Source organism: Scyliorhinus torazame, chromosome 6 (assembly GCF_047496885.1).
Source record: "Scyliorhinus torazame isolate Kashiwa2021f chromosome 6, sScyTor2.1, whole genome shotgun sequence".
Lineage (NCBI taxonomy): Eukaryota > Metazoa > Chordata > Chondrichthyes > Carcharhiniformes > Scyliorhinidae > Scyliorhinus > Scyliorhinus torazame.
In genome coordinates this window covers 281,948,442-281,969,584 of record NC_092712.1, presented here as the reverse complement: position 1 = coordinate 281,969,584, position 21,143 = coordinate 281,948,442, and the positions used below count along the sequence as shown (strand labels likewise).

Below are 21,143 nucleotides of genomic sequence, written 5' to 3'. Positions count from 1 at the left end.
CCATTCTCTCTCTCTCCCCCCCCCCTCCCTCCCTCCAGCCAGACACTTGAAGAGCTCAGTGGTAATGGCTAGGCTGAAAACGTGGAACCAACTGAGACACCATTTCCATCTGACCGCAATGTTCACCATGGCCTCCATCTGCAAGTACCATAAATTCACCCCTGCGTCTATGGATGCCTCCTTTAAAAGATGGAGACAGAACAAGCGGTATTGATGGTAGGGGACCTATACATGGATGGCTGAGTAATGACCCCAAGGGAACTCACGGACAAGCTCCAACTCCTGAAAAGGGAGAGAGCTACGATGTATACAGATAAGTAAACTCCTCTGAAAGGAGACAGTCGCTCCCCCAGCTACCGGGACACCCCCTACTGGACAGACTCCTGACCATGAGAAAACTAGGGGACAGTAACTACGTGGACATGTTCGGACGGTTACTAGGAGGTATGGTCACGAGACACAGGAGAAGTGGAAGTGTTAGGCATGGAGATTGGGCGAAGGACTCTGGATTGAAGCACTGCATAGGGCGAACTTCACCTCCAGTAGCATCAGGCTGAGCCTATTGCAGCTAAAGGTGGTGCACAGGGTGCACCTAACCAGAACACGAATTAGCAGGTTTTTCCTCGAGGGAGGACAAATGTCAATAGTGCCAGGGAGACCGAGCCAACCACACCCACATATTCTGGTCTTGCTGCAGACTCGTCGGGTACTGGACTGCCCACAAGTGGCGGTCTACAGGGTGTTGGAACAGCCAGAGCTCTTCACGGCAAGAGGGGCATACACCCTAGCCTTTTGCCTCCCTTTTCGCCCGCCGAAGACTCCTCCCCAGTTGGCTATCTGCTGCGCCACCCAGGCCACGGACTGGCTGTCCAAATTGGCAGAGTTCCTCCAATTGGAAAAAAATACAATAATCCCTTCGGGGATTGGAGGAAGGCTTCCACAACACATGGAGGCTATTCACCAGCCTGTTCCAAGACCTGTTTGTGACCACCAACCAATAAACAAGTGGGGGCCAATGCCAAACATGCCCCCTGGCATGTTCTAGCACCATGAGGCAGCAGGGACAGAAGCAAAACGGTACGGCTGGGGTGGCCAACCGTCGGGGACCTGCAAATAGGAGCCCCCCATACCTGTACACAGGTTCTGTTTTGTGAAGGTGTAACTGTCCATTTTTCCTACATGATTTATTTTTGTACACTAATTTGCTAGAGCCTGTTTAGCTTCATTTCCACTTTTGTCTGTTTATGCATATTATTAATGCATATTATCCTTGGCAACTGTCACTGTAAAAGATTTATGAAACCAAAAAAAATTTCTTAAAAAGAAAAATATAAGAACCCAAATTTATGTGCTGCCTTTCATTACCTCAGGATATCCCATAGGGCTTAATAGCTGAAGAAGTACTTGGTTCTTGCTGTAATGTGAGAAATAACAGCCAATTTGGACACAGCATGGTCCCTCAAATAGCAATGAATTTTATTTTAAATGTTGGGCGAGGGATATAATAACAAGGAAATTGTAGAGAACTCCCTACTCTTCAAATAGTGCCACAGAATCTTTTACAAGATGCCAGATCGGACTTCCCTGCAGTGTAAAGTATCACCTGAATGTTGGCACTGACAATGTTGTAGCATTTCCTTAGTACTGCAATGAAGCATGAGCCGTTAGTTAATTTAGATAGCTAAAGTATTAAAGTAGTCACCATAATCCCCGAGGAACATAGGTTGCTTTCCCCTTTGAGAGGGAAGAGCTGACTGGTGGTGATTTAACCCGAGGACCACCACACATCAGGTGAGGGGCAAGGTTGAGAAGGCGGAGCCTTCATGAATAACCTCAGCCAGTACAGGAATTGAACCCATGCTGTTGGCCTTGCTCTACATCATGAACCAGCTGTCCAGCCAACTAATACGTAGAACATAAAATGTGCATGTAGTGAATTACCATTATTTTGCTTGCATGCAAGGTTGTTTAGGTGATTAGTAGTACTGACCATTCATACACTCTCTCATTGATTGAACAGTTAACCAGAAAGCTATTTCACTAGAAGAATGCATACTTAAGCCGGACGATGAGTCAACGCAGATCATTTTGATCTTACACAATTTGGGTACGGTTGTATTTAACAGCATAGTGAACATATTGGGAACCTCAAGTTTAAATTTACACTTATACACCGAAGACAAATTAAAAACAGTGACAAAGAGGAGGCTTAAACTGTTTGCAAAACTGAACTTGCCTTCATTGCAGGAAGATAATCTGGAGAGGGGTTATAACAGGTGCTTAAAAAGTCACGGATTTCGATGTTATAAAATAAAAAGCTCGATCTACACTGCATATTTAAATTGTAAAATTTAAACACTAGCATGTTGGGCAGGTGGCACATTTCTGCACTGTACTTCTAGGTATGCAGAACTGGAGGAACAATACAAGATTTACCAGCATCAAACAAATATTGTAGGATTTCTCCCTCCCTCCAGGAGCAGCGTAGAAAAGACTCCAGTCAGAAAACGATTAGCAATCCCTTTCACGGATGGATAACCGCAGATTATAAATATTGTGTGGCATTTTTCTCTCCTCTTTCACATGGCTTATCCCATGACGAGAGATAAAGCATGTGCCAGAAGGCATGAAACTAAAAGCAGCTGTCTCATCAAGACCTAAAAATTATGCAACTGTGGGAAAAATAGACAATAAAAATGTATAAATTGTTTCATTGACATCATGTAAAAAATTAAATGACAGAGCTTCACAAATTTGTTTTCATTTCTAAGACAAGATTTATCAGATGCTTATATTTGTGCAACATAGTTTTACATTGTATTGACCATTCAACCATTGCCAAAACAAAAGAGCGGAATAAAAAGGTTTTTTGAATTGTAATCAGTAGTTGACCAATATTTCTTCCAAATTAAAAAAAAACTCATTTGAATAAATGTTAGACTATGGTAGCCAGATAGTCTTTGACTTCTGCTGGAGTGAGTCTGCGAAATCCTGCCTCATCACAAATTCCAACCTCTATGTTGTCTTCTGTCATCTGGCCTTCAAAGCTTTCCTATTTGGGAAAGAAATATTTCAGTTATCATCCATAGTCTCTGTAGAACAATCTCCAGATTAACCATTATTGATATTTGAGCAACAGACGAGAAACCTGACCTTTAATGTTAAGATTGCTGTATGAATGGCATCTTCAAGTTCTAGATCTTCATTGTACCTAAAAGCACAAAAAAGGGTCAAAGAAATGTTTTGCTGCTCCTGGAAGAATTCTTTCCATTAGCAGTTTCCATAAAAAGGTTCTAAAGTATTGTCCATGCATGAGCGCACAACATATCCTCAGATATTTATTACAGAAAGATATTGAAATAATTACTCCATTAATGGTTGCATCTCATTTAACAGAAAATTGTGAAAACCTTCTGACAAATTTCTACACTTTTAATCAATTAGGTGCTAGGCAAGAACAGAGAAAACTACATACGTTTATTCCACTATAAACAGTTAGAAACACCCAAGTAAAACCTCAAGTTAAAGTCTGTACAACATGCTTTGTGAATAGGAAAAATGCATTAGGGATAAAATGCAAAATATTCAGCTCAAGTGACCCATCTACCAATCCTAAGAAAAAAATTCTTCTGTCCATTGTGAACTTGTATTTACAATTTTCTTACATTTGACACACAGGAAATATGGTGTCATCTGGGAGGCAGTGGTGGAGTGGTATTGTCACTGGACTAATACTCCAGAGTCCCACCGCAAGATCTGGGGACCTGGGTTCAAATCCTGCCATGGCAGACGGTGAAGTTTGAATTCAATAAAAAAAATCTGTAATTAAAAAGTCTATAACCATGAAAGAACTGTCAATTGTCAGAAAAACCCACCTGGTTCACGAATGTCCTTTAGGGCAAATAGGGGAATGTCCTGGTAAATTACCTGACACAGATCCACAGCAAATGTAGTTGACTCTCAAATGCCCTCTGAAACAGAGGACAGATAGGGACCCCCAGCCGCAAAATAAATGTAATTTTTTTTTAAACCACCCCATCTTATTTTGAATATTATTGCTATTTTTACCTCTTTTCAAGGAAGGTTTTCCCATTTACATAATTCTTTCCCATAGCTGTTGCTTTCCATGCGAAATAAGCACCCTATTGCAAACAAAAAATAAACAGGCATAAAAGAACCATAATAATTATAATCTTTTTATTGTCACAAGTAGACTTACATTAACACTGCAATGAAGTTACTGTGAAAAGCCCCTAGTCGCCACATTCCGGCGTCTGTTCGGGTACAGAGGGAGAATTCAGAATTCTCAGCTGGTACAGGAATTGAACCCGCGCTGCTGGCCTTGTTCTGCATCACAAACCAGCTGTCTAGCACACTGAGCTAAACCAGCCCCTATCTTAATTAGTTTAAAAAAAGAAACAAAAACACACAAGACGTCTTAGCCAGACATATTAAGGATACATGACATAAATACTCTAATCTCCCTTGGCTCAAAATAAAGTATAAACCACTTCTAAGGGGAAACCAAGGAAAAGACAGAGTACCGAAATGATTAAATTGTATCAGTGAATTTCAATAGACTGAAATTGCCAGCCATTTTATAAGTTACATTATGGTGCTTGCTACAGCTAGAGTAGCAGGATGCCAGGCTGAGTATTTCAATTGCTAGACAACCTCATGACTTCAGCTTGCATCGACTCAGTCTCATACATAAGAGGTTCCGTTATTGTTTCATAGTATAAAAACTAGATTGTCAAGCACTTATTTTGAAGCTCAGTTGTCAGAATTGTCTTTTGGAAAATATGAAGTTGCAGATAATTGAATTTGTTTTAGTAGAATAAAACTTAATAATAGGTGCAAAACTAATAAATATATCATGGCTCCATGCAGATCAGACACATGACATTGTTGGAATGGAGAGTAAACCAGGGTATCATATAACATTATCCTGATGTCCAGTTATTTGAGGTTTGTTGGCAATGGCTATGGAGGGACAGGAGACAACCATTTGATCTATTGTGTCTGCACTAGCTCTCGAAACGAGCATCATGATTTTGTGCCATTCCCCTAACTATGAATGGACTATGGCCTATGAATTGGTCATTTTATTTCAAAGAAATGCAGTAGCAATAGAGTATCCCATACTGGCCCAGTGAGAATTTTCTCTTGGCCTTCAGCCTGGAATGTCTTTTGCCTCGCAAATTGCAAGAAATGCAATCTGACCAATTCAGTCGGAAATCTGGGACCTGGTTGAAAGAGGGGACCAATAGTCTTATATGGAGGAAAATAAAAGAAATGACAGAGTGAAGGAAGGTTGAAGGAGAAGCTGCTATTTCCATAGGCTAACAGTGAAGCAGCACGGGTCAGCCAGCAACTTGTGATTCGGAACTTGGACTATTCGCTTTCCTGCCACAAATTACTGGATGATTTACACACCAATAATTCTTAATAGTGAGTGCAGCAAACTCATCATTACATTGCCAGCAAATTCTGGCCCAATCCATCGTGACATCAAATCAGTACACATGTTACTTTCCACTCAACTGTAAATGTCAAACTAACCATCACTCCAGGAACAATTATTTTTATTTGTTCAAGGGATGTAGATGTCACTGGCATTGACAGCATTTATTGCCACCCCCAATTGCCGAGAAGATGAAGTGAGAAGCCTTCTTCAATTGCTACAGTGGTGTACGTTATTTTCAGTGCTTTAGATACAGAGTTCCAGGATTTTAACCCAGCGACAGAAGAAACAGTGCTCTAAATAAGGATGGTGTACAAGAACTCACAGATAGTGGTATTCCCATGCACCTGCTGCCCTCATCTTTCTACGGCTGTCGAGTTTGAGAGTTGTTGTTGAAGAAACCTTAATGATTTGCTACAGCGCATCTTGTGGATGCCACACACAACACACATGATGTGCTGGTGGTGGAAGGAATGCTAGTCAAGCAGACTGTATAGCTTCAAGGGTTCTTCAAGCTGCTATCATCCAAGCTAATGGAGAATTATCCATCAAACATCTTTCCCAAAAATGTGTACATTCCAAACCTCAGAACAACCACCCAACTGCAATATTGTAGTTTTTTTTTCTATTTCTCAGAGGACCATCCCTATGGCTTCTGAGGACCATCTCTATGGCTTCTGAGTCTAATTACCAATCGGATGTTGTGAGCCAATATCGATGAGGAACGGAATTAGGACCACACAGACTAGTTTCATTTGGCGTTCTTGCATTGGAACTAACTCAGGTGAAAATGTGCTAACTTACATGGTCTACCCAGTTCCCCCAAATCTCACTCCTAAGCAGAATGACTCAAGAGTCTGAGCTACAATTGCGCCCTGGAATAGAGGTTACTCGAGTTCTAAAATTAAAAGCGTGCAGAACTTCTACCATCTACAAGGAACCAATGAACACCAGATTGAATGTCTTATCAATTATACAGCAGTTTCAACTTTGCATCATTGTATGCACATCCTTTTATTTATTAAAGTGATAGGTTTAATAAAATCAAGATTGGCAGTGATTTTATGTTCAGAAAACGAAACCAGAAAATGTGGCTTAAGAATTAGAGGTAAAAATTGCTTTCCTCCAATACTTACAGATGGGTCCGATTGGAACAAATATGGTCGCCCCTCATCCCAGCCAGCAATCAGCAGTGACACTCCAAATGGACGAACACCACTGAAAAACAAAGGAATGAGCTAATCCTCGCCCTGCTAGGAGACCCTGTATCTAATGTAACCAGGAGAATCTGAGATATCAAATTGGCAAGAAAAGTGAAACTCTCCCCAAGAAGCTGAATATATTAGATAGGGGCATTTATATAGCGCTTCCTCAGATCATCCCATATAAAATGAACTATTCTGTTTAGGTTTGAAATTTTTATCAGTTTATGACAAATTAAAGACACTCTGTATATGCAGACTACAAGGCTGTGAATGTGTACTTCATATTTTGATTCTGCACATTCTTGATCGCCACCACAGAAGGGATTCAGTCCCACCTTAAACTGACTTTCTCAACAAGCATTTAAGGATTAATTCTGTATTCCTGCCCCATTAAAAAAAAGTTGAAATATGATTACAAACATTTGACTATAAACGAAGTAAATTACTCAAATGTGCAAGTACATGTACAATATATACATGTAGGAGCGGTTAGAAAAACTTTTATTTGGAATCTAGACAGAATATTAATATGATGAAAAGGAGCCAGACCTTGGGTATGAACCCTTAGGCATGGGTGGGTGGAGATGGTACCAGGTGGGAGGATGAAAAAATAGTGATGGTTAAGTATATTAATCTGATCGCAAGTGTTTCGTGGGTCTCTGCTAGTAGGTAATATTTTAAAGAAATTTAATTTACACATCTATGTTCTTTACCTCAGTATTATTTTGCAGCCCTCAAGTATTCACAACTTCCTTTAAATCAGGTTATCGTAATCTTCCACAGATTTCAGTCATGGATGTATGCTGCAGATACACTTCACAGTGATTCTACTGCAAAGTAGCTCACCTTGATTGTTTCTTTCAGGAAAACCCCTCCTTTCTTGGAATAAGGTTATCTCACTGCATCTTATGCTAACAAAGTAACAGCAAGTTTCTTGACACCATTCAATATAATCTCTGAGGCATATCACTGTGTCCAGAGAAAGCTGCTGATTTTAAACAACTTTGAACAGCAAACGCCCATTACACCTAGTCAGGGAACTAACCTAAAGTTAGCAAGTCCGTTGTGGGTCTTGTATATGTGGTGACCAATGCGTGTTATAAACCAGTATTGAGTATATGAAGAATCCATATTACTGACTTACCCAGACTGTGTATATTCCTGCATTACAGAGGCCACTCTCTGTACGAGCTGGGCTGTGGGGATGGGCTCTTGATACACAAGGTAGTACTGCTGTGCCAACTTACGGGCCCGGCGAATCATCACCCTGTGAGGAATTTAAGAGCACAGAACTGTGAATATTGCCTAATTGACTATCCTTCGAAAGCTGAGACTCATCTCATTTTTATTCAAACCGCTGTTATAACTGATAGTTTGTTCCCTCACCATTCCCCCAGCGCACTATTTTGCCACTCTGCATTTATCTGTACCCTCTAGACTGCATTGCTTTAGTGAATGGAAGCTTCAGTGTAATGCCTGAAGCTCAATCATACTTTATTACAACAATGCACATCTGTTTTTTCCTCTTTATATTTTCACTGCGATGCACAAAAGACTTAATCTCCTATTCAGTCTATCTGGTACCTCAAAACATATCCCCTTGTCTTGCTACAATCTTCAAAGTTTTAAAATACCAATTTTACCAACACCTAATCATTACTTCATTTACTTCAATTTCTTGCGAATTTCAACTTTATTTTGCCCCATACTGCAGCACTTCAACTTGTTTCTAAGTTTAAGAGCAGTAATAAAATGATGTCTTTCACATTTACGAATCATGTCTAATCAAGCCAGGACTCATCATGCAATCAAGCAAATTGGATATTAATGGACTTCCTGGGTATTTCTTAAATTAAGAGTGTAGTGTTTTCAGAGTGTAAGTGCTCCAGCTCATTCTCAAAACATTTAAAATTTGCTAAAATTGGTGCTCCCCAGTGGTGGACGAAGGTGGATTTGCATTCCTGGGTTCCCTCTTTAAATGGCCAACATCAATCAGACGGGCAATGCAATATAACCACCAAAGACTCATTTAATATTTAGCGAAAATAAATGAATCATACAACATAGAACATTACAGCACAGTACAGGCCCTTCGGCCCTCGATGTTGCGCCAACCTGTGAAACCACTCTAAAGCCCATCTACACTATTCCCTTATCGTCCATATGTCTAGCCAATGACCATTTGAATGCCCTTAGTGTTGGCGAGTCCACTACTGTTGCAGGCAGGGCATTCCACGCCCTTACTACTCTCCGAGTAAAGAACCTACCTCTGACATCTGCTTTACATCCCTATCCCCTTTCCTACCTATGTCGTTGGTATCTATGTGGACCACGACTTGGGGCTGCTCACTTTTGTCAGTAGCTACTAAATTCTAAGCGAAATAAATAAATCTACATGTGCACGAGCAAAATAAATGAAACTCGCAAATTTGGTAAACGCTATTAATTGGAAAGACTCAAAATGCAGCAGTAAATTGACCAGTCACAAGAATTGGTTAACAGGAAATAGTAATGTCACATAATAAACTTAAAATCTTTGCACCCAAAACATACATATAATATCTACATCGCCTATCAATTCAAGTACCATGCAATGTATCCCAGTAATGAATTAACCATTGTCTTTCAAAATTTCAGTTGATTGGATATCAAGGTCAAGAGCTTGATATGAAGCTCAGTTGGATTTCTGGATGGGATATATTCCAGCAAATTCCTAAATTATCTGGCTGTATGATTTCACTCGCATTGGGCCTGAGAAGCACATAACCAAATAGAGAAGGCATACTGAAATGCTAGTAATTGTCATCTTAAACCAGATCACCGCCATCCAAAATTGTTGGAAAAGGGACAAATAATTTAACGGGGCAAAGTAGCAAGCAGAATCAATCATCACCTTTAAACTGCAGTAGGTGCCTGACACCTGAAACAGCGTTCATTTCCTTTCACCAACTAAAGGACTGCCAAACATCGGGAAATATTACCTAGGGTCTGATGACAAAATTTAAACGAGGCTGACCAGGAATTTGCAGGCAGCACCATGTCCCAATATTCTTCTATCAGCAGTGCCGTACAAAGATTCCAGCTATGGTCATGATTAGGGTGGTAATTATGTACCGTCTCCTTCACCACAAAGGTAAAGTCAACGGGCTTCCAATTTCGAGGATTATGCTAACATTGCTCTCTGATAAGTACTTTCAATCCATTTCATAACATAAAACACTTGTTGCCACAGGACCAAATGTTCATAGTTTCAGTCGCCTTGGAATGTTCCCTGGTTATAATACTGCCACTGGTGGGGGTGATGTATTTTAGTAACTGATCAATAGCCACCTGCTTATTCATCCCCCCCAAATCCTCTTGAGAATCTGCAACACACTCTAAAATAGCAAATACTTTCTCAAACTTAGATGCATGTCATATACTAGTTCAAGTCACAGCGGATTTGCATTTTTGTTTATCACCTCTATCAACAGGGTCGGTACAATTTAGCTGGCTTGTAATGCAGAACAAGGCAGCAGCGCGGGTTCAATTCCCGTACTGGCCTCCCCGAACAGGTGCCGGAATGTGGCGACTAGGGGCTTTTCACAATAACTTAATTGAAGCCTACTTGTAACAACAAGCAATTATTGTTATTATCTCAGTGGCCTTGAAATAAAGGTGCCAATTCAATTGCATTGCTGGAAGTCAAATGCTGGTGACAAATAATTGACTGGGCGAAATGATCTGACACTGCGGTTTCTTGATCATTACCTGCAAACAGAACACCAAAAACGATGAGTTCATGCATTTGTCTTGCCTACCTGTAGTCAGGGCCCATTCCACTATACACCATTCCTATGTGCTTTGTGATCGGTTCCACTTTGTGTACACTCTGTTCATCGTAAAGAATGGATTTCTGTTTCTTTTCTGTTGCCAAAACTACGCCATTGGAAGCTGGAAAAGGTATTTTAGAAGATACATCTTTAGAGACATAACAGTACTAGATACATACACATTGCCTCTATCCATTTACGATGCGTTAATTTTGTTGAGCATTCAAGCATATGTACACATTTCAAAAAAATTAACTTACATTTAGCACCTTTCATCTCCTCAGGACACCTCAAAGTGCTTCAGAGAATTATTTCTGAAGTGCATTCTAAGATGCTAATTAGCTGATCTCAACCATGATAGCACGATGGATTAATTTCAACATCCCAGCAGCAAATTTGCAGTGAATAGCAATGATACATGTCAGGTTTTTTTTGAATGTCAGTTAAGGATTACAGCACAGGCATATACTATACAAATATTTACTAAATGCAATGAGGGCCCCTGCCTCTACCATCTTTTCAAGCAGTGAGTTCCAAACTCTCACTGGGAGAAAATAAATGATTCAGCTTCCCTTTAATCCTTCCACGAATTATTATTAATCTGTACCCCTTAGTTATTGGATTCGCTTCTGAGAGTAATCGGTGCTTCCTATTAATTCTATCCAGACCGCTCACTATTTATACATCTTCATCACATCTCTCCATAGCTTCCTCTGTTCCAAAGAAAACAACCCACCCAAAAGCTGAAATTCTCCCGACTGCCAACATCCTCATAGATCTCCTCTTTCACCCTCTTTAGTGCAACCATATCCTTGCTGTAATGTGGTGACCAAAATTGTACTCAATACTGCAGCTGTGTCCTGACTATAGTTTCATTATTTGCTATTCCTTGCTCGTGAGGATGATTGGCTTCCAAGAGTTTGGGATCTGCAGAACATATGGCACATAGGACATTTATTGCCACGTACAATGCCTGGTCATGTACCATTAATTCAGGTCATGATGGCACAGTGGCTAGCACTGCTGCCTCACAGCGCCGAGGACCTGGGTTCAATCCCGGCCTCGGGTCACTGTCCATGTGGAGTTTGCAGATTCCCCCCTGCGTGGGTCTCAACCCCACAACTCAAAGATGTGCAGGGTAGGTGGATTGGCCACACTAAATTGCCCCTCAAGTAGAAAAAAGAATTGGGTACTTTTCTCCAAGGAGAACAGTTTCTCCTATCCAAGTAAAATTCCTCATCCCTCAAACTATTCTCCTTAATCTTTTTTGTACCTGTCTATTGCCAAAACCTTCTGTCGAGTCACGAAAAGCCTACATACTAGCACCCTTTGCGTCCTGCCAGTGAATTAATTATTGAAAGGAGAAAACATGCATTTCAATGGCTTAGACCCAGCTCTAATATTGCTCCCCTTTTCTTGTGGGCCTGTGCTCTGTATGGCTTCACAGGGCTGCAAGTTCCTTTGTACTTCAACCAAGCAGTCTAAATACTGAGTATTGGCACCTACCACTGTCATAAGACCATAAAGCATAGGAGTAGAATTAAGCCACTCGGCCCATCGAGTCTGCTCCGCCATTCAATCATGGCTGATATTTTTCACATCCCCATTCTCCTGCCTTCTCCCATATCCCTTGATCCCCTTATTAATCAAGAACCTATCTATCTCTGTCTTAAAGACACTCAGTGATTTGGCCTGCACAACCTTCTGCGGCAAAGAGTTCCACAGATTCACCTTTATCTGGCTGAAGAAATTCCTCCTCATCTGTTTTAAAGGATCGTCCCTTTAATCTGAGATGGTGTCCTCTGGTTCTAGTTTTTCCTACAAGTGGAAACATCCTCTCCACGTCCACTCTTTCCAGGCCTCGCAGTATCCTGTAAGTTTCAATAAGATCCCCCCTCATCCTTCTAAACTCCAACGAGTACAGACCCAGGGTCCTCAACCGTTCCTCATACGACAAGTTCTTCATTCTAGGGATCATTCTCGTGAACCTCCTCTGGACCCTTTCCAAGGGTATCTAAGATACCCTTCTGTCCTTAGAAGGGTATCTAAGCACACCCTTCCTTAGATACAGGGCCCAAAACTGCTCACAATACTCCAAATGGCGTCTTATACAGCCTCAGTACATCCCAGGTCAGACATGATCTCCCTTTGACAAAGCTGTGCTGACTCGAGTCCTATTTTATCATGCACTTCCAAGTATTCCGCGATCTCATCTTTCATAACGGACTCGAAAATCTTACCAATGACCGAAGTCAGGCTAACCGGCCTATTTCCCGTCTTCTGCCTCCTTCCCTTCTTAAAAGGTGGTGTTACATTAGCCACTTTCCAGTCCTCTGGGACCCTTCCTGCCTCCAGTAATTCCTGAAAGATTACCAACAATGCCTCCACAATCTCCTCAGCTATCTCTTTTAGAACCCTGGGGTGTCGTCCATCTGGTCCAGGTGACTTTTCCACTTTCAGACCTTTCACTTGCACCAGAACCTTCTCCTTAGTGATGGCCACTGCACTCACCTCTGCCCCCTGATTCTCCTGGAGTTCTGCCATCCCACTGGTGCCTTTCACCGAAAAGACTGATGCAAAGTAACTATTCAGTACATCTGCCATTTCTGTTTCCTATTATTACTTTTCCAGCCACGTTTTCCAGTGGCCCAATGTCTATTTTTGCCTCTCTCTTGCCATTTATATTACCAGCTAGCTTGCACTCATATTTCATCTTCTCTCCCCTTATTGCTTTTATCATTGTCCTCTGCTCGCTTTTAAAGAATTCCCAATCCTCTGACTTCCCATTAATCCTTGCCACTTTGTATGCTTTTTCTTTTACTTTTATGCTGTCCTTGACTTCCCTCATCAACCATGGATGCCTCGTCCTCCCCTTAGCAGGTTTTCTACTCCTTGGGATGAATTTCTGCTGTGCCTCCCAAATAATCCCCAAAACTCCTGCCATTGCTGTTCCATTGTCTTCCCTGCTAGGCTCCTTTTCCAATCAACTCTGGCCAGCTTCCCCCCTCTTGTCTTTGTAGTTACCCTTATTTAATTGTAATACCGTTACATCTGATTCCAGCTTCCCCCTCTCAAACTGCAGGGTAAATTCTATCATATTGTGGTCACTGCTCCCAAAGGGTTCCTTCACCTTAAGATCCCCAATCAAGTCTGCCTCATTACACATCACCAAATCCAGAATTGCCTGTTCCCTAGTGGGCTCTACCACAAGCTGCTCCAAAAATATCATCTCTTAAACATTCCGCAAATTCCCTTTCTTGGGATCCACTACCAACCTGATTTTCCCACTCCACCTGCATATTGAAGTCCCCCCATGATTATTGTGATATTGCCTTTTTTACATGCTTTCTCTATCTCCTGATTTATTTTCTGTCCCACATCCTGCATAAGGTCCTCACAAGCATACTTTGCAGGAAGAGTCAGTAGATAGTTACCAGGAATCGGACGATTATTCCTCTTTCTTGCCAGGGTTTTAAAATTAACCTTTGCACCCATTTCACTGAGATCGAGCCCAAGTCAGGAATCAAACGCACCATGGCTTCACAGTGGACCAAAAATAAGGCCCTGCTAATACCGGACCGTCTGATCTCCCTTGAGAAAGACTAGAAACACTGACCTTAGAGCAGGTGCACTGCCACAACCTCAAATAGTCTTCAACTGGTCTACATGCAACAGAGCAACTGGCGACAAACAGAACTTCATTGACAGCACTTGTGAACTAACATAATTCCTCTGATCGTTTTACCAGGAGTTTATTTAGCAATATTTCCCAAACCCACAAACTCTACCATCTCAAGGATGCAACAGGTGCACTGGAACACCATCACCTCCCAAGCCACGTGTCACTGCAAGTTGGATATATATAGCCATTCAAACCTCGTCACCAGTATTCCCTCCCTAACAGCATTGTGGGGGAGCACTTTCACCACATGGATTGAGGTGATTTAAAATGTTAGCCCACCACTCACGGCAACTAGTGTTGTGCAATAAACACCACCTTGAATATAACAGCTAACTCCTCATGCACAACATGAAAACAAAAATAGGAAAAGAGTTGTCAGGCTTGAAGTGATTAAAAGTTCATGGTTGTCGCCCTGCTGTCCATACCTTTGATTCCCACTGCTGGAGCTCCTGCGGCTACAGCTGCTAAGGCATACTCAATCTGGACGAGTTTGCCTGAAGGGCTGCAAGATAAAATACAAAAGAGTATACATTAAATTGAAATTAAGAGTACTTTTGGAGGAAAATTTTTCTCCTTAGAGAAAACCCCTTCTTTAACTTTGACACGGAATACCAGAAAGTCTCAGATTCAACATCAGTTTATCTCCAGTTTCTTTGCAAAGCACAAGCAGCCTCATATTGATGTAAATTGAACATTTGCATTCCTCATTGCAAACATCCTGCACCTTTTGAAAATAACTCATTCATGTACAACGGAGAAAATAAACATCACCTATGCAAGTAAACAGAGGCATAATATTTATGCCCTATACTTTTCTTGCAGCGATTTCCACCACACTCAAAAGGTGTCAACTTTTCAGAGTTATAGCACTATGGACAGCATGAACCTCCCCATACCACCTTAGACAATCATTGTTATCGGTGAATCAAGTGAGATCTGGCAGGTTATATGGCCTTAGGCAACACGGTCGAGACTTGTCATGCCTTCGCCTAAAATCTGCTTCCAATAGATGTCACGGAGTAGTGACCAGAATCCACTGTCAAATTATAACCATCCGAACCCAGGAATGCCGAAACCAATTTGTCAGAAACCTATGGCTACCCTGGCTGAGATCAGACCTTATATCTTCTTCAGTTATTTACTGAGTGACAGGTGGAAGTCTGAGAAAGGCCACCTCGGTGTTTACATGTAGTACTGAAACGTTAATTTATATCACACCTTCACTATAATAAAGAGGTAATATAAGGAGTCAAAAATAGAGTTCCTGTTAATAACTGAATTGCCATACTGGTAAATACAACAGAAAATGTATTGACAAAGACTTGCATTTATAAAGCACTTTTAAAAGCTTCTGAACATCCTAAAGTGCGTTACAGCCAAATGAAGTGCCTTTGAAGAGTCACTTTTGTGTTGCAGGAAACACAGCCGCCAATTTCATTTCATTTCAATTTGCGCACAATGTCCTATAAACAGTAAAGTTATAATGACCAAATATTTTAGTGATGGTAGTTTTAGGGATAAATATTGGCCAGAGCACAGGAATTAAAATTCAAAATAAATCAGCTTGGAGAAATGATTTAGATCTTATTATCTGCTGAAATAGGACTATACACCCTAAATCTAACAGTGTATTTGCTTATTTTGTTTTTCCCATAACAAATTTCAACTCAGTAAGTTGTATACCTAATTTTGCTACTTCCAATCGGAAAGTAGCTATTGGTTTAGCAAAAGTGATAGCAGGTTGGGAGTTGGAGAAAAACTTCATATTGAAAAGCAGACAAATACAATTTTACTTGAGCAATTAGTTGTTACGGGGTTTGAACCATATAGAAAAGCCTAATAAATAGATCTCATATTCAAATTGAACAAGTTGCTTATTGAATTGAGCAAAGTTCTATAATAATTAGAACATCCATGTACAAACGAGATCAGTGTCACATTGTTAACTCCGACATAGGGCCACTAACCTACAAAAACCTAAGGTTATGGGATGGTGAGCTTTTTGAAGAAACATTTGTAGCATATTTAAATTAAAGCAAATCTTTATAACCCTTTACCATTGCCATATACTTATATTCCATACACTTTTAAATTAGTACTTTATCACAATAGAACATTACAGCGCAGTACAGGCCCTTCGGCTCTCGATGTTGCGCCGACCTGTGAAACCACTCTAAAGCCCATCTACACTATTCCCTTATCGTCCGTCCATATGTCTATCCAATGACCATTTGAATGCCCTTAGTGTTGGCGAGTCCACTACTGTTGCAGGCACGCCCTTACTACTCTCTGAGTAAAGAACCTACCTCTGACATCTGTCCTTTATCTACCTCCCCTCAATTTAAAGCTATGTCCCCTCGTGCTAGACATCACCATCCGAGGGAAAAGGCTCTCACTGTCCACCCTATCCAATCCTCTGATCATCTTGTATGCCTCAATTAAGTCACCTCTTAACCTTCTTCTCTCTAACGAAAACAGCCTCAAGTCCCTCAGCCTTTCCTCATAAGATCTTCCCTCCATACCAGGCAACATTCTGGTAAATCTCCTCTGCACCCTTTCCAATGCTTCCACATCCTTCCTATAATGCGGCGACCAGAATTGCACGCAATACTCCAAATCCCGCCGCACCAGAGTTTTGTACAGCTGCAACATGACCTCATGGCTCCGAAACTCAATCCCTCTGCCAATAAAAGCTAACACACCATACGCCTTAACAACCCTCTCAACCTGGGTGGCAACTTTCAGGGATCTATGTACATGGACACCGAGATCTCTCTGCTCATCCACACTGCCAAGAATCTTACCATTAGCCCAGTACTCTGTCTTCCTGTTATTCCTTCCAAAATGAATCACCTCACACTTTTCTGCATTAAACTCCATTTGCCACCTCTCAGCCCAGCACTGCAGCTTACCTATGTCCCTCTGTAACTTGTAACATCCTTCCGCACTGTCCACAACTCCACGGACTTTAGTGTCATCTGCAAATTTCTCACCCATCCTTCCACGCCCTCCTCCAGGTCATTTATAAAAATTACAAACAGCAGTGGCCCCAAAACAGATCCTCGTGGTACACCACTAGTAACTGGGCTCCAGTCTGAACATTTCCCGTCAACCACCACCCTTTGTCTTCTTCCAGCTAGCCAATTTCTGAGAAAAAAGCTACTAAAAACATTATAATTGAAGTTTCATTGTTATTGATAACACCAGAGCACCTTCAATCCCTCCCAACACAATTCCAGAACTGTCATCAAGTTATGTCCATCAGGAGCCACAGGCACTAACATGAATCAATTGTTGGGATATAATTCAACGAGGTTTTGACATTCACTGTCCAAACTAAAGTGATATGATAGAGCATCAAAAACAGTAGCTACTTCCTTTCACATCGCAAAACTTCTCAAGGCTCTTCATAAGAGGCAAAAAAGCAGGGCTGAAGATTCCAGTATCGAGAGGGGAGTTGCTCAAGGTCTCAAGAACAAAGTGTAAATTGGGAGCTAGCGCTGAAGAGTGTGACAGTATGATAGGAAGAAATTATGCAAAGCTTTGAGAGAGATTCTGGAGGATCTAAAATTAATTAATAAAATCTGGAATAAAATGCTAGGTTCATTAATAATGGATCATGAAAATCCATGTTGTTACTAGCATCTTTCGGGAGAGGAAATGTGCTGTCCTTACCCTGGCTAGTCCATGTGAGCCCAGATACACAATAATGCGGTAGATTCTTAACCGTGGTCCGAAAATATCTCAACAAGCTACTCAGCCACAGACAACTGCTGCAAAAAAGTCAAATTATAAAACCAGACAGACAACCTGGCATCAACCCAACAACCTCGGTACAGGAAAATACAAAAGCGCACCCTGCCCCGTTAACCCTGCCAACACCTCCACAGCTGTCCCATGGACTAGTCACATACTCACTGAATCATACCTTACAGCCAATGTCCCAGGCTTCTCTATCATTATCCCTTGGTATGCCCTCGCCCACCAGCAAGGGGACAGTGCTATACAGTCAGAAGGGAGCAACCCGGAGAACCCTCAATATTGATTCTGGATCCCATGAAGTTTCACAGCATCAGGGCGAACATGGGGAATGAAACCTCCTGCTGATTATTACCTACCATCCTTCCACAGCTGATGAATCAGTGTTTCACCATGTAGAGCACCACTTGGTGGAAGCACCGAAGGCAAAAAGGACACAAAACATAAGCTGGATGGGTGACTTCAATGCCCATCACCAAGAGCGGCTTGGTAGCTCCATTACTCCCCAAGTTGGCCAAGCTCTGAAGGGCATGGCTGCTAGACTGGGCATCCGGCAGGTGGTGAACAGACTAAATGAAGGTAAATGGAGGACACACCAACAAGAGGGAAAAACCGATGTGACCGCGTCATCACCAATTTGCAGGTCGGAAATGCATCTATCCATGACATTATTGGTAGGAATGATGACCACACAGCCCTTGGAAGTCAAAGATTTCTTCAACGAGATCATTCTCAATCCTGTTCACTGCCCCACCACCATGCTAAATAGACTCAGAACAAATACATCAAAGAGGTGCAGTGAGCCATCAGCCGAATTGTATTAAACCACAAGCTGTAACCAGCATTTCACTCACTTGACCAGTACTGTCAAGCTCAGAGACTAACACTGGTTCAACAAGAAAATAAAAACATGCCAGGCGCAGCACTGGCACGCCTAAAATTAAGGCGCCAATCTGGTGAAGCTACAACACAGGATTACATGCATACTAAATAGCTCTATCACTTGTTCCTTTACTAAGTGATCCCACAGCCAGCCATCAGATCAAAGCTAAGTTCTGCAGTCCTGCCGCATCCAGTTATGAATGATGGAGGGCAATTACATAACTAACTGGAGGACAGGGCTTCAGAAACACCTCCGCTGCATCAATGGGGGGAATCCAATACATCAGGGGAAAAGATATGGCTTATGCGCTTGCAACCACCTGTAATCAGAAGTGTTGAGTGATGAATTATCTCAGCTTCTTTGAGTGGCCAGCCCAAAAGATGCCAGTATTCAGTCAATTTGATTCACTCAAGGTGATATCAAGAAATGGCAGAAGGCACTGAATATGGTAAAAGCTATGAGCCCTTTCAACATCATAATAGCACTGAAGACTTTCTGTTACAAAAGTAGTCGCAAACATAGCCAAGCTGTTCCAATACAACTACACTGGCATCTATGCAATAATGTAGAAAATTGCCCATGTATCCACTCCACAAAACGTGGGACGAACAACAAACAATCTGCTCACTGATGTTCAGTTCGGGATATGTCAGGGTCATGCTGCTGTTGATCTCATTACAGTCTTGGTTCAGATATGGATAAAAGAGACGAATAACAGAGCTAAGAGTGATTGGCCTTGACATCAAGAGAGCTTTTGATGGAGTGTGGTATCAAGGAGACCTAGCAAAATTGAATGTAATAGGAATCAGGGATAAAACTCTCCATTGGTTAGAGTCTTACTTAGTGCAAAGTAAGATGGTTGTGGTGTGGCCAGAGGCCAATGGTCTCAGCTCAAGCACATCGCAGCAGCAGTTCCTCAGGGTAGAGTCCTTGGACCAACCATCTTCCACTCCTTCATCATTGACCTTCCTTTCACCACAAGGTCAGATCTGGGGATGTTCATGGATGATTGCACAATACTCAGCACCTTTTGCAACTCCTCAGATACTGAAGCAATGTTCAATATTCAAGCTTCGCACCACACAAGTGCCAGGCAATGACCATCTCCAACAGCAGAGAATCCACCCACCTCCCCATGATATTCAACAGCATTATCATCACTGAATTTCCCACAATAATAATCTTTATTGTCACAAGCAGGCTTACATTAACACGGCAATGAAAGTACTGTGAAAAGCCCCTAGTCCCCACATTCCAGTATCTGTTCAGCTACACAGGGAGAATTCAGAATGTCCAAATTACCTAACAACACATCTTTTGGGACTTGTGGGAGGAAACCGGAACACCCGGAGGAAAATCACGTAGCCACAGGGCGAACGTGCAGGCTCTGCAGTGACCCAAGGTGGGAATCGAAGCTGGGACCTTGGCGCTGTCATAATTGACATCCTGGGAGTTACCATTAACCAGATATTCTGGCTACAAGAGTCAAACTAAAGTACAAGCCAGACTCGTTATCTGCCATTTGACCATATGTTCTTCTTTTGAACCATAGCTTCCTTCTGGTATATATTTTTAAGTTACTTATCTAACGCTAGACCCTGGCTTGAGCCATAAAGTCACTGGGACAAGATGCTGGACCCTCTGATCACTCCTGACGGAGATAAGAGAGTTACAGCACCTTGTCTCCGTCAGGAGTGATCAGATGGTCCAGCATTACCGTATCAGGTTAATCAATGAACCTCGTCAACTCGGACCAAGATTACCCCCCACCGGACCGTTAATGTGCCCTCAGCCGCAACAGACAGGCCTGCAGACCGAAAGCGAAACCAAGTTTGTAAACGGTTCGCCTGTGGCCTTGGCGTGGGTGCTCCTCCAACCCTCTGGTGGAAAATACGGACCCGCAGAGGTAAAGGTCCGAGAAGCCTTCAGTAAAACAGCGGCCCGAGGGCCGCCCAGACAGCCCCCGAGTAACCGGCCGGCGCACAGCAACTGTGACTCTGCAACTTACAGCGCCTGGAGGTGGCCGCAAAGCTGAACAGGCTGAGGGTTTGAGAGCGGCAGCAGTTTCCGCCGGGAGGGATGCCCTTCTCCACTGAGCAAGTGTAAGAGGATTCGGGTGCCCGGTTTACCTGAACGTGGTGAGGGAGAAGCTGTACCCCCGGTCCGCCATCTTTCTGCTGCTCACGCTTTGGAATGCTGGGAGCGGAAGCTCAACACTCGCTGAACGTCACATCCAGGCGACGCAATCCACAAACTACAACTACCGGCATGCACTGCCCTGGAAGACCGGCGACAATGGCGCGCGTGGGACGCCGGAATCTGTAGTGCGAAAAGTAGC

General features: G+C 42.2%; 1 protein-coding gene across 1 annotated transcript; it reads right to left on the bottom strand.

Annotated features, from left to right (window-relative positions):
• Positions 1–2,753: 2,753 nt before the first annotated feature.
• psma2a (proteasome 20S subunit alpha 2a) lies at positions 2,754–21,093 on the bottom strand. Its single transcript, XM_072509765.1, has 8 exons — positions 20,935–21,093; positions 14,589–14,665; positions 10,470–10,602; positions 7,814–7,936; positions 6,601–6,682; positions 4,069–4,142; positions 3,154–3,211; positions 2,754–3,052 (listed from the first exon to the last, which is right to left on the bottom strand). Exons 1-8 carry the CDS (start codon positions 20,973–20,975, stop codon positions 2,936–2,938), a joined length of 705 nt encoding a protein of 234 aa, XP_072365866.1. The 5' UTR covers positions 20,976–21,093; the 3' UTR covers positions 2,754–2,935.
• Positions 21,094–21,143: the final 50 nt, after the last annotated feature.

Excerpts from the sequence above, each read along its gene's own strand:
- psma2a (XM_072509765.1), bottom strand. The coding sequence starts at position 20,975 with ATGGCGGACCGGGGGTACAGCTTCTCCCTCACCACGTTCAG. Across the intron at positions 10,603-14,588 it reads TCCAGCAGTGGGAATCAAAG|CTTCCAATGGCGTAGTTTTG; the intron begins GTATGGACAGCA and ends TACCTTTTCCAG. Across the intron at positions 7,937-10,469 it reads GGAATGGGCCCTGACTACAG|GGTGATGATTCGCCGGGCCC; the intron begins GTAGGCAAGACA and ends AATTCCTCACAG.